General features: G+C 43.6%; 1 protein-coding gene across 1 annotated transcript in view; it reads right to left on the bottom strand.

Annotated features, from left to right (window-relative positions):
* Positions 1 to 17,105, bottom strand: part of MTF2 (metal response element binding transcription factor 2) — a 49,286-nt gene that overhangs the window by 12,485 nt on the left and 19,696 nt on the right. The window contains exons 2-6 of the mRNA XM_074961318.1: positions 14,765 to 14,963; positions 14,548 to 14,629; positions 10,865 to 10,960; positions 10,361 to 10,461; positions 9,839 to 9,987 (exon numbers count right to left, since the gene is read on the bottom strand). Of these exons, the coding sequence (XP_074817419.1) occupies positions 9,839 to 9,987; positions 10,361 to 10,461; positions 10,865 to 10,960; positions 14,548 to 14,629; positions 14,765 to 14,963 (627 nt within the window). The remainder of the gene's footprint in view (positions 1 to 9,838; positions 9,988 to 10,360; positions 10,462 to 10,864; positions 10,961 to 14,547; positions 14,630 to 14,764; positions 14,964 to 17,105) is intronic.

The following is a 17,105-nucleotide window of genomic DNA, read 5'->3' on the forward strand; positions in this document are numbered from 1 at the left end:
AGATATTTCAATAAATTTTAGTTTCATGGTGAAAATGACTAGAAACTGTCTACAAACAAGGGAAACTGACTAGTCTGCTCTTGTTTATTCAGGTGGAAGAAATGTAAAGAAGAAACAGCTGTAGAATAAAATAAATTCTGTTTATTATGTGAACTCTTTACTGTATATGTACAGACATTTATTTCAAAATTAAAGGGAAAAATTTTTCTTCTGATAACATCCTCTTTAAATTCTCAGTTAATTTTCAAGAAAAACTGCAGTTAATTAGGACCACCATCTTTTATTACTCTAGACTATTCATAAGTAATTTGGTTCTTAAAAAAAAAACTAATGGTCTTTTTTAGTGTAATATAAACAAGATGATACATTGCTGAATACCTTTGAAAGGAAAAGCTACATCTCTTCCAAATGTCAACAAATTAGGTTCATTTTACAAAGATACCACTTTTATATAAGCCAGACATCCCTCTTCCCACTTTCTCAACACCGCTTTCCCAACCTTAACATGAGTGCCAGTAAAAGTAGTGAGATTCAGATATTTTATGTAAAGTTCTAAGCACTGTGCCAGGTAGCACTTAGTATAAAAATGAGTAAGACACAATTGAGCAGGTCAGCAAACAGACCTATAATAACCGCAGCCATTCCATAATTTTCAAAGTAGACTGTTAAGAGTCTACTCTACGATGACTTCAGCATGCACCATTGCAATAAACACACTAACAGCAACGAGGCACAAGCAGCACGAGGACACCAGTTGCAGGTCTGTTCTCTGTGTTACCCTCAGGAATGAAATATCACCTAAAAACACCACTGCCTGCAGAAAATAGCACCGCTACTCAGTGCCATTGCAATAGGGGCCAAAATTTTGTTTGCAACTGCACAATTCTCTCATTCCCCCCCGACACCCTTCCCCATGGCAGACCATGCTCATAATGGCTGCAGCTGGAGAGCAGTGCAGTGGGGCACAAAAGATGAAGTGTGAATAAGCATGTCAAATTTAAAAGAGAATAAGGGAAGGGAATTCTGAAACTTACCTTCAGCTTTCCATTGTGGCTGTAAATATGATACAGCTGCCCGTTTTATCTGTAGCTGCTGATGTTGCGGCCTGGAGTGGTGCCCCCTCCATGCACATGCAACACGAGCAGGAGGAGAAAGGTGCAGACTGAGAAGACATGTTCAGTGAGATCCTGCAAGCCAGTGCTGCATCAGACTGTGAACATACCAGAGAGCCTAGAGGAGGAAAGAGCAGACAGGAGAAAGGCCCGGAGTCCCAGCCGGAAGACAAGAGGGAGATGCATCAGGACATAATGGGGCTTCTCAGGCAGCAAATACAACTGATGCAGACTCTTGTTGTCTGAATGGACAATAAGACTGCGTCCCAGCTGAGTGTCAGAGGCTGAGTCCTGGTCAATGACGTAGTGTTGTATAAACGTGTGAGAGGATGTCCAAGTGGCTGCTTTACCTATGTTGGTGATAGGCACATCATTCAAAAAGGCTACCGATGTGGCTACGGACCTCGTGCAGTGTGTTCTGATCCATGATGGAGGTTGCAGTTCATGCTAGACGTAGCAAAGCTGGATGCAGCCTGAAATCCATTTGGAAAGTCTCTGCTTAGATATGTTTTCTCCTTTGGACCGTTCCATCGTGGAGAGAAACAATTTAGGAGTCTTTCAGAACACTGGTCCGTTCTAGATAAAAGGCCATGCCCTTCTGACGTCCAGGGTGTGGAATGCCACCTCTCATTTGTTCTTGTGAGGTTTAGGAAAGAAGATAGGAAGACAAATGGGTTGATTAATGTGTAATGAAGAAGGGACTTTAGGTAGAAACTTTGGGTGCAGCCTCAGAGTGACCCTATTCTTAAGAAAGATCGTATATGGTGGGTGTGCCATAAAGACCCCTAGTTCTCCTACATGTCTTGCAGACGTGACAGCAATGAGAAAAGCAACTTTCATGGACAGGTGTAGTAGTGAGCACTTAGCCATAGGTTTGAAAGGATCACTTGGGAGGGACTGAAGCACTAGAGTGAGGTCCCATGGAGAAGTTGGGGATCTGGGTAAATGTTACGTACGTCCTGTAGGAATCTTCTGGTAATCGGATGTGCAAAGACTGAGACCCCATCGACTTTGTGGTGGAAGGTTGTGATCGCTGCCAGTTGAACTCGTATAGAGCTCATTCAGAGATCAGATTTCTTAAACTGGAGTAAGTAATCCAGGACTACTGGCAGGGTAGAGATAGTGGATCAATTCCATTGTTTAACCACCACATGTGGAATCTCTTCCACCTGTTGAGGTATGTCAAATGTGTAGTTGGCCATCTGCTGTTCAACAAGATGTCTAACTTCCTCAGAACAGATCATCTCCTAGCTTTGGAACCATTGAGGAGCCAAGCTTTCAGGTGGAGTGTCTCTAGGTTCGGCTGCAAGGTCTGGCCTGCATCCTGTGACAAGAGGTTCGGAAGAGGTGGGAGGACACAAGGTGGGCATGAGGACCAGCTGTTGTCAGTATGGATACCAGGTTTGTCTGGGCCAGACTGGGACTATCAGGATGACTTTGGCTTGGTCAGTTCTGATCTTGTGGATAACCCTGACCAGCAACAGGGTCGGGGGAAAAGGCATACAGGAGAGGCGCATCCCATCAGATGAAGAAGGTGTCACCCCTGGATCTTGGTCCCAAGGCCTGCTCTGGAACAGAACGCTGGACAATTGCTGTTGACTTGTTGCAAATAGACTTATTATGGGGAAGCCCCATTCTTGGAATATGTTGTGAATCACTGAGGTGTTTATTTCGCACTCGTGGTCGTGGGAGAACTTTCGGCTTAACATGTACGCAGTGATGTTCTGAGATCCTGGTAGGTAGGTGGCTGATATGGAGATGTTATGTTGAATACGCCCTGTCCACAGCCTTATGGCCTCTGTATATAAGGAGTGTGACCTCACTTCTCCTTGTTTATGTGGAGCATGCAGGTCACGTTGTCTGTCATGATCTGCATCGCCTGATTTTTGATCAGAGGCAGGAAACGTGTGCAAGTGTTGTGAACGGCTCACAGTTCCAAAATATTTATGCGCAGTGTTGATTCCAAAGAAGACCATCTGCCCTGGATGGTGAGATGGTCTAAGTGGGTGCCCCACCCTAATATGGAGGCATTTGTTGTGATTATCAGTTGGGGGCGGGGGGAGAGTCTGTAGAAAATTGTGCAAGTGGGTCCACCATGGAAGGGAGTCTGACTTTTTTTGGCATGTTTAAAAGTTTTTTCAGACTGTTTGTGTGGGAGGTACACTGTCCTGAGCCACACTTGCCGGCAGCGCATGCACAGTCTGGCTTGTCGAACAACATAAGTGGTCGCCATCACGTGTCCCAGTAGTCAGAGGCAGGTCCTGGCGGATGTTTGTGGACTGCTCACCGTGGTAGTGATCAGGTTCACCAGGGTGACAAATCTGTGAAATGGTAACGAGGCTTTCACTTCTAGCAAGTTTAGATGGGCCCCAATGAATTCCAGTGCTTGAACTAGCGTTAATGTTGACTTTTGACCGTTTATTTGCAGGCCAAGGTTTGTGAAGAGTGACATTGTCTTGTGTGGCTTCGATGGCTTCTTTCCAAGTGGAAGCCTTGAGGAGGCAACCGTCTAAATAAGGGTACATCACGACCCCTTGCTCGCATAGGTGGGCTGCTGCTGCTGCCACTGCCAGAGCTTTGGAAAACACTTGGGGAGGCATGGAAAGGCCAAAGGGCAGTACCGTGTATTGATAGTGATCCTGTCCAAGGACAAATTGGAGGAATCATCTGTGTGCTGGATGAATAGTGACATGAAAATAAGTATCTTGCAGGTCGAGGGCTGCAAACTAATCTCCTTGTTCAAGAGCTGGAATGATTGTTGCTAAAGTAACCATCCAGAATTGTCATGTTTTTACAAATTTGTTTAGGGTCCTGAGATCGAGAATAGGTCTCAATCCCCCAGACTTTTTCTGGGTTAAAAAATAAACAGTAATAGAATCCCTCTGTGTTGTAGCGGCACTGTTACTACTACACTGAGTTGCAGAAGGTTCTCTACTTCCGGTCTTAGGAGGAGCTCGTGAGAGGGATCCCTGAGGAGGGATGGGGAAGGAGAGTGAGGATGGAGAAGAACTGGATAGAGTATCTTGTTTTGATGACTTCCAACATCCATTTGTTGGAAGTAAGGGTTTGACATATTGAGTAGAATGGTATTACATGACCTGTAAACGGACGGTTGATGGAGAGTGGTGTCAGCACTGGTAATTGGGAGAGGTCTGCTAAGCCCTTGACCAAGCCTTCAAATTTGATGTTTGGGATAGGTTGCTGTGGTGTGGTGGGTTGAGAAGAGTTTGTTTTACACTTGGGTGGCCTTTGTCTGCACCACTGAGGATCGTACTGTCTCTGCGTCTACGCATAGAGAGCCTGTTTAGGACTTTGCGAGGTGTAATACCTGCCCTGCTTATGTTTTGTTGCAGGTGTATATATGCCAAGAGATCTGAGAACGGCTCTCTAATCCTTTAGCGAGTGGAGGGATTCAGTCTTACCTGTGAACAGTTTTGGACCCTCGAAGGGGAGGTCCTCTACTGTGGATTGCACCTCCCTTGGAAACCACGACAGGTGAAGCCAGGAGGCTCGGCACATTACAATGGCAGTAGCGATGGACCTAGCTGCCGTGTCAGTGGAATCCAACGATGCCTGAAGGACCACGCAGGCCAATAGGTGTCCTTCTGAGATGAGTGATGTAAATTGTTCTCTCTCTCTTCAGGTATGCAGTCAATAAAATTAGAGAGTTTGGAATAATTCATGTGGTTGTATTTTGCCATTAGGGCTTCATAATTAGCAATTCTAAATTGTAATGTCGCTGATGAATAGGCCTTGCGGCCGAGTAAATCCAGTCTCTTCCACTCTGTCATACGGGGTGGTCCTGGAATAATGTTGCTGCCACGTTCGTTAACTGCATCTACCACCAGAGAGTTTGGCTGGGGGTGAGAGAATAAAAAGTCCAGCCCTCTCAAAGGGATGTAATATTTTTTATCCTCCTTCTTACGTGTAGGTGGGATTGTGGCAGGCTCCATGATTGCAGCATTAAATTGGCAGGGAGATCTTGGAGGAGGTCGATGTGCGGAGTATATCGAAGAACTTGTGCTGTGAGTCAGTGACTTCCTCGAGAGGCATTTGGAGCATGTCAGCCATCCTTTTAAATAGATCTTGAAACTGTTTGAATTCATCTCCAGCAGTAGGTGGAGGAGGCATGATGGTCTCATCAGGCAAGGGAGGAGGGTTGGTGACAGGAATAGCCTCCTGGTGCACAACCTCCTCTGTTTCCTTGAAAGATTGCACATGGGAAATGTCGAATGGTGCTGCTGACGCTGGTGAGAAGACTGAGCTTCCCTGGAACCCCTCGGGGATTCAGAGTAGTATTGGCTGTAGGCTGCCCAAGGGTCCCAAAGGGCCACTGTGGTGGGAAAAGCACTGATGGAGGTCCCCACGGGTGTTCGTACCACCCCTGGAAATCTGATCTGTGGTGATGCCTAGGCTGCACTTGTGGCTCAGATCTGATACTGCCTTGCAAAAGTGAGGAGTGTTGGGATGAAAACACTTGCTTGTCTTCCTCGCTGGAGAAGACAGGGTGGTAGTGATAACAGAAAGGCGGTATCGGTACCAAGGAGAGGTGACTCAGGTGCCAGGGCCACTGACAGATCCGTAGGTGCAAGAAACAGTTGTAAGTTCGGTACTGGCAGAGCCATCTGCATTTACAGGGGTGCCAAGAGTTGCTGCGGTACTAGGAGGTATTGTAGCGCCTGAGGAATACGTGCAGACATCAACTGCACCGAGAAGGACAGAGCAAGCTTCACTGCTGATTCATCTTTGCAATGCGACAAGGAGCCAGCAGGTGGCGTTAATGTCTTAGAAACTGCAGAGGCACTGGGCACCAAGCATTTAGTCGTGCTGGAATGGGCAGTTTTTTCTCTGCCTTCCTTTTTAGAGTCTGCCCACTTAGAGTCCGTGGCTTTGATGGTACCAAAATCCCTGCACACTCATAGGTATTTTGCCACAGTACAATCAGTACCAATGCTGGAGCCCGAATCATGGAATGCTGCCTCTTAGATGTGGACTTCGTAGAAGAGGTGGTAGCTCTCCTCTTTGCATGTCCCTCCCTTGCCGGGTTGAGGAGGAGGGAGCCCTGTCACAAGCTGCATTTGGTGATTGGCAGCTGGGAGAAGCTTGTGGCCCTGGGTCCAAGGCTGGAAGGAGGGACTTTTCCATAAGTTTTAGTTTAAGGTCCCTTGCCTTTCTTGCGCAAGCCTCGAAGTTGTGGCAATGGGAGCACTTTTGGGGTATATGTTTCCCCCAGACACCGGACACATTGAGTGTCCACCTGAAAGTGGAACTGCCTCACAGCAGGGGAGGCAACATTTAAAGCCTGGAGATCCCGGCATTTTGAAGAAAATATCTCAAGTGGGACGAAATGGTAAAGGATTTTTTGGGTTTTTTGTTTTTTTTAAACAGGGAAGAAATAAAAAAAAAAGAGAAAGGGTCTTAGTAAACTAACCTAACTATTATAGACTAACACTAATCCAGCTCTTATGTACTGCTAACACTAAGGTCCGAGGTAAAGCTAGTGAGGCACTGCTGGCGCTCCAATCTGGACCAAGAGAGGTTGAGAAGGAACTGGGGGGTGAGATAGGGGCAGCAGCCGCACAGCGCTAGTTAACCACTGCTGCAGGCGCGAGACGGGGAGAGCGCATGTATGGCCGAACCAGGTACTGCTGTCAAAATTCTCTGACTAGAGGAACAGGGGCACGCAATCACCTGAAGTGGAGCACCCACAGGGACTCCACTCGAAGACCACCACCACAGTACTGTGACTGACCATTAAATCGCTCCTTTCAAGGTCTCCTTGAACCACATAGCCCCACGTTGAGCTCTTTTAATGGCCCTTGTGTTTAAAGTCAGCACAGCGCCACTCCACCTCTGCCTCCACTCCAGTAGCTACTTTTCCTCCTTCGACTCTCAGATACTATGAAGGATACAACAGGCAGCTATAACCACTGGGATATTTTTCTCACTGAGATCTAGTCTGGTGAGTAAACACTGCCAGTGCCCTTTCAACCCGATGAATGTACATTCAAAATTGTCATTCTGTGCCGCTGAGTCAGTAGCTGAATCTTTGCGGGATGCTGTTGAGGTGACCAGTGTTTGGCTTTGTAAGACAAAAGAGCAAGAGGTAGGCTGAGTCCCCCAAGATCATTATTGGCATTTCAACATCACTAATGGCAATCCTGCTTGCAGCTTCATGAACAGCCCTGTGTTCTTAAAGATGCAACTTTCACCGACCAATCCACACAAATGACAGTAAAGCATCCTTGGTGATCTACCAATGTTTTCATAACCACAGAAAAGTAGCCCCTTCTGTTGACGTACTCTGCATGGGGCCAAAATAGGGATATGCGTGCCATCTACCACCCCACTGCAGTTTGGGAACCCATAGCTACAAATAAATCCACAATATCTTGCACATTGGGAGCGTCAGTTCTGTGTAACAGGAGATAAATGGCCCTCCACATTTGCATGACAATAGCCCCCACTGTGGATTTTCCAACTTCAGAATGATTTCCCACTGACCAGTAGCAATACAACGCTGTAAGCCTCCATGGTGCTATCACCACTCACTTCTCAACTGCCAGTACAACTCTCATTCTTCCGTCCATGCTCTGGAGGATTGGGGCAAACTCAGCTAACAGATCCAGGAACGTGGCCTTACACATCGTGTAGTGCTGCAGCCATAGCTTGTCCCATACCTGCGCTACGATGTGATCCCTATCAATCTGTGCTTGTTTTCAGGCCCAGAATGGCCCTGTCTGCAGCTGCTCCATGACCATCACCAAGCTCCAACCGTTTTTTGTTATGTCCCTTAGCAATACGTCTTGAAACAAATCATCATGATTCCCCACTGTTGCAGTATCTCCTGCAGCTCTGCAAATACCAAAGTATCATTCATTCTCTGTTCGCAATGTTCATGACAACAGCGCAGAGCTGTCCAGGCTCCATGCTTTTGTTGCTATCTCCGATTTCTGACAAGTGCTGAGAGAGTTTGTGGAATTTTTAAAAAGGAGCAAAAAATCATGGGATAAGGACGGCATTAAGGGGACGGAAAAAGTTGCATGATGGGAACTTGACCTTACTCCCAGTCACCCCTGCATGCCCCACAACGCATTGCGAAAATTCCCTACAAGGCACTGCACTGGAAGGTGGTATGTGGCACACTGGGATACCTATCCATGGTACACTGCACTTTATGTCACCACAGGCACTCCCGGTGAGTACATGCACCAGCAATGGAAGCAGCCAAGTATGTAGGAGCACTATACTAACGGTACCGGCTTCATGCTGCTACACCTTGCATTAACCAGTTTGTAGTGTAGACATGGCCTGAGAAGTGTGAATTGCCCCATTTGTAACAAGCCCAATCCACTCATCCAAGGAGATACCACAGCTGCTGGGGCAGGTACAGGAAGGCACCCAGCTTCACTCTCTCCCCTTGGGGTAGTGAGAGAGGACCACCTCCTGCGCAAGGAGTAGGGGGCCTCCTAATGCCGCTCTGGAACAAAAATGAGTCCTTTTGCCACAACCACTCCAAGTGAGGGGCTGGGCATGGTAAGGAGGCAGAGTCATAAAAGGCCCCACATTATGGTGTACTATTACCCCAGATTGCTTTAATTTGGCCCTCACGTAAAGTCACACTTCTGCAAACCCTTATTCAGAGGGGTACTCCTGTTATTCATGAGTAGTCTTAGGGCTGGTCTACCCTAATGCTGTAAGTCGATCCAAGTTACATTCTTCAATGTAACTTAGGTCTACTTATAGTGGTGTCCACACTGTGCTATGTCAACGGCAGAGGCTCTCCCATTGACTTTGCGTCCTCACCAGACCTGCTAAATCGACACCAGTGCATCAGTTGCAGCAGTGCCAATTTAGCGGGTAGCGTAGACATGGCCCTACACTAACTTCAGAAGAACTACTCCCAGGAGTAAGGGTTTGCTGAAACAAGAACCAAGTGGCTAAATTAAGAGGCTGTTACCTCAGTGTAATAGCCTCTAGACATCCTCTGAGAAAAGTCAGCATTTGCAGCTTCAAACCTAATTTTTGAAAGCTACAAATCAAGTCATTTCTTCAGTAGAATCTCATTTTAGGCACATCTGTCATTCACTACTCCTCCAGATAACTTAAAAATATGTACATTTGCCTTAAAGTCAACTGTGCCAATATCAAAATTCAACTCCACCATTTTCTCTCTCAGTATCACAGTTCCATTATTACCACCGCCTATAACTGCAATGCCACCAAATACTCTATATCTTTGACCTCAAATACAGACCAGAAGTAATGCCATGAAAGCAGTGATTTTTGTAGAAGGCGTTCACAGCTACAACTCTCATTGGTGGCATGATAAAACCTGAACAGATAGCTAGATACAAGTGAAGACATGATGCAACAACATAATGCATCAATTTGTATTGTTGTATCTAGGAACTCTAGTCATGGACCAGGACCCCATTGTGCCAGGTGCTGTATAAAGAACAAAAAGATAGTCCTTGCCCCAAGGAATATGTTTACCACAAGATACATTGAAATAAAGAGTTGAGCTTTGAAATAAACATGTTTATTAACTGTGCCTCAGCCCACCATCGTACACACTGAGTACTAAAGAAAAATAGTTAGGCCCTGATCCTGCAAACATTTAAGTAAAGTTAACCACAAGCCTAAGTGCTTACAGAATAAGGGCCAAAGTTTGTAGAGCTGCATGAAGGAGAAAAAGCTTTTGATGGGAATTTATATTTACTTACTCTCCAGGGCCTCCACAGTAGCAGTAACATTGCTGGGCATTGGTTTTATGGCCTGCATCCCATTCAAGGTCTGCTACGTTGTACGGTAATGTTTGCTTCATGACTTGTAGCGCTTTGGCATTTGGTCCTTTCTTCAGCGCACCACCCCTCTGGAACAAAACAGATCCATGGTTTTTATAAAAACAATAAGTTAATTATGCAAATTTCAAAATCTTTCAACACAAAGGCATATATAGTTACAAAAATACTTTTAGAAGAATTTTACCTGCAATTTTGATATACCAGCTATTTTATTAAAAATAGCATTTGAAAAAATATCAAATTTCATACCTTCCAATTGACTCACAAAAATTTCCCATCCAGATCAAAGCCAGGAACTGTGGGAAGTCTCTCAAAAAGCACTAGTTTTTATTTGTCACTTTCAACCTCAAAGTTTTCATTAACCACCATACAAATACTATGGAGGAGTAGGTGAACAAGTTATGTCAGCCCGATAGTCAAAAATTTGTTTCCGTAACACACCTTTGTTGTTGTTGCAAAAACACACTGTCGACAGAGCCATTTATCATCTGAATCAATCACGCTGGAATCAATATTCGGTGTGTGGCACAGCTGATGGTAACCTGAATTCAAAATACAGATTTTATTCTTGTAACGAAACCCATTAAAGACTTTACCCATATTTACAGGAACTAAAATGTTTTAGAAAGAAAAAAAAGTTTAAAAACAGAAAGTAAATGTAAAATATCCTTCATTTAAGTAAAAAGATTATGATCAGCTAATAAGATCAATAGGGTTCCAAATGCTCTTTTTAAAGTTCTTGTGGTAAAAACTACATTCACAAATCAAACAACAGACCTTGTTAGTGAGTTTACAACAAACAAGAACTTTGAAAGGTTACAAAACTCAAGCCAAAAGTAGTCAAGCATCCACCCCTGTTCTGGCTTCTTTTGCCTTTCCATTGGCCACAGCTGAAAATAAACCAAAATGTCTTAAATGGAACAAACATCAAGAAACAGAAGTTACCTTGGCCACATTTATCACATATAACCATTTCATTAGGTGCTTCGGAATACTCTTCCTGACATATTGTACAGACCATTTCCCCACTTTCAGTGGCTCCTAAAAATAGACAAAAGTGAAACTTATTATATATTTAGAATTTTCCCAGTTCTCTCTCTGTTTAGACTAAAACCTTTAGTTAGGAGTCACGTGTGTGTGCATTGCAGCCAGCAGATTCATGCTATGCTGAGTAATTTTTTGTTGACTGGAAATCTGCATGCTTTTCCAGTTTGTAATGGAATAGAAGCCATGTGTCTCCCACCTTGTTTATTCACCATGCTATTTCATTGTCACAAGGGTCAATATTTATAAAAAAAAAGTTACCTAAGCTATAATTGCAAATAATTAATGTTAAGACCAGCTTTCTGTTTAAAGCTTGACTCTTTTAAGTGCTCTAGAATCTATACAGTTTCTTGGATTGTCTTGAAATTTGGTGTGCTTCACGGGGGAGCAGGGTTCTGTTAGTGATCCAAATTTGGGGCCATCTGAAGAAGGGGATTCCAAGATACGGCCCCTGGTTGGGGAAAAAAGCCAGCTTTGCTTAAAGTGGAGAGATTCTGGCAATCTTTTTTTGCTCAGACACACAGATCAAATCAGGGTTCTTACCGCATCAGGGTCTCCAATGCTTGAAGGTTACCCCATAGAGAGTTAGGCTCATCAAAAGCCTCATGTGCTTATTCAAGCAGATAATAGATTATAATGGCAATGAGCATGCGAATGTGCAGAGAGGCTAACTATCGGGAAACACAGGGCAGAGAGGGGGTTTAAATTTATTCTGGAGGAATGCAATCTAAGTACAGCACAAGATTCAGAAGGTGCTGAAACTATATTTTGTAAAGAATAAATTTCACATATGAGAATTCGCTGGGAGTGGAGAGATGATTGAGGTGCAAGACTAGGCAGTAATAGGGAAGGGGATAAATGGGAATGAGTGGTAGGGGTGGGAAGAAGGGTTGGAGAATATGAAGGCTAACAGAGGAATGTAGGGGCCGGCTGGACCTGAATTCACCCCTTCCACATGTGCTGGGAAATAGCAAAGTGCTATCTTTCTGAAGAGGGCTGAACCACCCTCCCCATGTGAGCTGGGACCTGGGGTAGGAGGATTGAAGCTAATGTAAATGTAAACATCTGAAATCCACAAAATAGTTAAGATACTCATCACCTGTTTGGTTTTGGGACAGACTATGAGATTTCTCACCAGCACTGTTAGCAAGAACACATTGCAAACATTTCAAAGCATGACCATTATCCCCATTCCCCTATAACAAAAATGTACAGGAGGGGATAGAAGCACTGAGGAAGCACATAGCAACTGTGTGGTGTAGTGAAGACTACTGGCACTATTCCTAGCTGGATGATTTTGGGCAAGTCATTTCACCACTCTATCTCAGTTTCCCTTCTGAAAAATCGGGATAATGATGTAAAGTTCTTTGAGCTCTATTGATGACGAGCACTATACAAGTTAGGTCTTTTGATTATTATCTAGCCTCAACTACAAACCCACGTAAGAAATACAACTGTCTAAATGGTCGCTAACTTGTATCAACAAACATTTTTCTTTCTGTTTAAAAAACGAGGAAATTAAATGGCAAAAAGACTTCATTAATGCAGAAATAAGTATGTCCACTGATAACTTGTGCCCTTTTAGAATGTTGAGTTCAGCAAAACTCAAACTACTACTTCCCCATGGCCTCCTTCCAACACCTTCTTTTTCCTCACCATAGGACCTTCCTCCTGGTGTCTGATAATGCTTGTACACCTCAGTCCTCCAACAGTCCATGTTCTCACTGTCAGCTCCTAGTGCCTCTTGCTCCCAACTCCTCACACGCATACCACAAACTGAAGTGAGCTCCTTTTTAAAACCCAGGTGCCCTGATTAGCCTGCCTTAATTGATTCTAGCAGCTTCTTGATTGGCTGTAAGTGTTCTAATCAGCCTGTCTTAATTGTCTCCAGAGGGTTCCTGATTGTTCTGGAACCTTCCCTGTTACCTTACCCAGGGAAAAGGGACCTACTTAGCCTGAAGCTAATATATCTGCCTTCTATTACTCTCCTATAGCCATCTGGCCTGACCCTGTCACAATGGGTAGGAAGTGACTTAAATTTTACAACTCCTTCACACTTGCAGTCAAGATACCATCTAAACCTATACTTTCCCCTACCCATCATTAGATCTACAGACTGCTCTCACATTCTACCTCAGTACTCCTAATACCCATGACAACAAGACCCCAGAGCCCTGCTATTGAGCACCTCCATAATTCTGTATTAAAGCAATGCAAACTGGAACCTCAAGGTACATATGCACCTCTTTTCTTTGATAATATACATAGGGGTGGGGGGGAGGGCCCCGTGCAGGATTGGGGGGTGACTCAGACCCAAATCTCCTTGTATCACAATCACAGCTCTTCTAAACTGCTCCAACTTTTTCCTTCACTGTTCAATACAGCTGCACCCAACAAAGTGAATGCACCCGGAGTGTATGCAGCTAATTCTTAGTGGTTATTGCCAGGTCCAGGGGGGGTGCAATTAAGGTTGCATGAGCGCTTACCTTAACTATTTCCTGGTTCTTAGAAGTTTGAGTTTTGCTAAACCTGATATTCTGGAGGGGCATGAGCTATAACCAGCAACCTTAACTCTGCATTAACAATTTTTTTTGCTATTTAATATAGGTGCAGAACCAAAAAGATGCATCTTCAAATTCTAGATAGGCAACTGGGAGCTTTGTTTTGTATGCAGAAACACATTATGTTCAGTAATTTATTGTGTCTTTACATACAGATTTTGTATGTGCAATTTATGTTCATAGCTTTTGAAACATTTGCCCATAGTGCTTTGCATTTTCTTACCAGTAAATACACTGTTAAATAATCCTCAAAAATCCTGTGAGGGGGAAATCACTATGTATATAAAACCATGTACATAAGTGTGCAGCATTAGTTTAGCCCTATGTCCATTTGACTAGACCATATTAGCACAAGTTTAGCTGCTGCTGCAGATGAAGCACCATAGGCACTACACACAAACAAGAATGTGACTTTTTAAAATGGAGATTTTGTTTTTTGTTTTTTCTTAAAATTTGATAGAAATATGAGGACATTTCACACTAAAATGGCAGGAAAAATGTTTGGCCTAACAAATAGGTAGCAGCAATGACCAGGTCCATTTACCATTATTTACACATGGCCAGGAAGATGTGACTGTTCCTCACTGATGCAGATCTTGCAACTGTCATCCATACCTTTGTCACCTCAAGGTTACACAACAGCAATGCACTCTAAACAATACCTTAAAGCCATCTGAAAGCTGAAGATGGTTGCAAAATCCAGTGGTGCACTTGATAAGTGAACTCTCTCACTGCAAGCATATTAAATCAGCACTTCACAATCTGCACCAGCTGCCTGTGGGTTTCTGGTGAAGTTTAATGTGTTGTTCTTGACCTATATGATTTAGGATTTACCAATCTGCAAGACTGCCTGCCTCCCTCCCCCACACATGCCATGGTTTATTGATGCTGGGTCTTTAAACTGTACTGTATTTAGGATGCGTTTTTAACTCATTTCAAGAGAATACCACTGACACCGTACTTTAGCATTTAAATTATTCTAAATAAATAAAATATTGATGATAATTTAATTGAAGTTCTTGCCTGTTTGTATATCCTTCCAGAGAACCCAGGATTTGGAACTGTCTTCAAATATAACGAAGCAGCTCTGTTTCAATTTGTTTATCTGAAAAACAAAGATACAATTACGATTTTGTGAATATGTAGAAATGTTAAGAATAAGGAAGAGTTTTATTTAACATTGTAGTCAAGCTTAACGTATGATGCTACAGGACTTCCTACATGTTTAAAAATTAGTTACCTTTTTGATAGTTCCAAGATAAAACAAGCCATCTGACCACCTCGCTAGGACATCCTGACCTTCTTCAAATTTACACACTGGCTTTTTGGCTTTCTGTCCATCCCGTAAGGACAGCTTGGCCAAGGATGTTGGTGTCTTTTGGTTTCGAGGTAAAGTAGACCGCTTTTGGACCAGTGAATTACCCACCCCTGTAGAGTTTCTAAAACAAAAAGAAAAAACTAAATTAGGATAATTTATTAAACCTGTCACTTGTACTTCAGTCTGCCTTAATAGCACTTACAAAGAAAAGCCTCTCTGCTGATCTTCAGAACTGTGCAATAATTCAGTAACTAAAACACATTGCCATTAAAATTCAAAAAGTACCAAAACCAATTGAGGGAATCCAATACTTACGGGGGAAAAGGGAGGAAGGAGGAGAGATTGGTTCAACGAGACTGGTAAAAACAAATTTGTAAGGTGACCTATATAATCATTGTTGTTATTCTATCGTGATAGAAATTACTTGTCTAAAGGCAATGTGGATCTAGATAAGAAAATTGTCATTTTAGTAGCTCAAAAGTTACAACTCAGTTCTTAGAACAAACTGTCCCGTCTTCCAGGACAAGCTGCTCATCTACCTGTATTTAGATCCCCTGGATGCTCTGGCTGACCCAGTATATCTAACTTCAGCCTGAAAATGAAAACACCCCCCATCTCATTTTTTGAGTACATAGAAAGGCAGAAGAAACATTCTGCATGCCCAGACCATTGCTTTGCTACATTTCTAACTCCACTCAGACAGTTGAGTTACAAACTATACACTAGAGAACGCATGTGGCAGACTGTCCCCAAAGTACACTATGGCAGTGGTCCCCAAACTTTTTAAACTCGCGTTCCCCCCTTACTCCTTCCACACCTCCACCCTCGGAGCCAGGGACGCAGCCCCAGTGGGTATGGGCGGTGGAAGGACAAGGACAGGTGTAAGGGGGCCGAGGCTGAGGCCACAGCCAGGGGTGGGAATGGAGATGAGGCTGCAGGGCAGGGGCCAGGAGCGGAGCTGGGTGGTACTCCCTCTCCCCCCCCCAGGAACTTGCCTAGGCCCTAGCCACATACCCCTAAACGTTCCTCAGCGCGCCCCACAATTTGGGGACCTCTGTACTATGTAATACAACGATCATTTGGTGGCATTTATGAGGAAACTGAGGTGGGAAGCAAGTTTTCATTTTCCACATAAGTTGGGATAATTTATATACCCAGAATTTAAATAAAGTGCAGCACTTAGTACAGCAACCACAAATAAAGTTCCATTCATTTAGATCAGGGTTTCAGTTGTCCTAGCCTCCAAAACAGCAAATTATTTCTTAATCTGTATAAAAAGACAGTAGTCAAACAAAACTTTAAAATAGCTTAAGGCAAGTCTACACTACAAACTTGAATTGGCGTAGCTGCAGCTCTTCTCAGTTTAATAACCCCACCTCTGTGAGAAGTGATAGCAATGACTATGGAAGAAGCTCTTCTGATGACAAAGCACTATCTATATAGGGGATTAAAGTTGGTACACTCTGGGATAAACCAACCCAAATTACGCTACTCCAGCTACATGAATAATGTAACTGGAGCCAATGCTCTCCCTTCGACTTATCTTATTCTTCCCGGGGAGCTGCAGTATCAGAGAGCCAACTGGAGAGCGCTCTGCCGTTGGTTTAGCAGGTCTTCACTAGACCCACTAAACTGACACCTGCTGCATCAATTGCAGCAGCGTAGATCTCCCTGACAGTGAAGACAAGCCCTATGTCGATGAGAAGCGTGGATTTTTTCAAAACTCTTGTGATGTAATTATACCGAAGTAAGTGTGTAGTGTAGACCTGGCCTTATTTTATCTATTTTTAAAGGTCATCTGAAAAAGATTTGTTTTTGTTTTTTTAAAGTTGTACTTGCACCCATTTTCTTGATTGTGACGTAAAGTTTACACCTGTCTCCCCTCCAAAGCAAAAATTTTTTTTCAGCTTAAGTTTTTAACCTTAGAATATCAAGAACCTTAGAATATCGAGTTTGGTCTTCTCCAGTTTTATTGAATGATCTCAGGGATGTTTATTGTGAGCTTTAACCCCTTAAAGTGGGGAGGTGTGGATTCTTTAACAAAAGGTTCCCGTATCCAAACCGTTAGTCACTGAAGTTAAATGGGTGTTAACAAAAACAGTTTTAACAATCTAATTAAACAATTCCATTCCCTCTCAATTAGGCCATGTCTACACTACAAAGTTAAGTTGACTTAAGTTACGTTGACATTTATCCACTGCTGTAATTAAACCACAGTTGCACATCCACAAAACACAATAACTTGTGTCTGCAGAGTGCATCC

The sequence above is a fragment of the Natator depressus genome, chromosome 8 (assembly GCF_965152275.1).
Source record: "Natator depressus isolate rNatDep1 chromosome 8, rNatDep2.hap1, whole genome shotgun sequence".
NCBI lineage: Eukaryota > Metazoa > Chordata > Testudines > Cheloniidae > Natator > Natator depressus.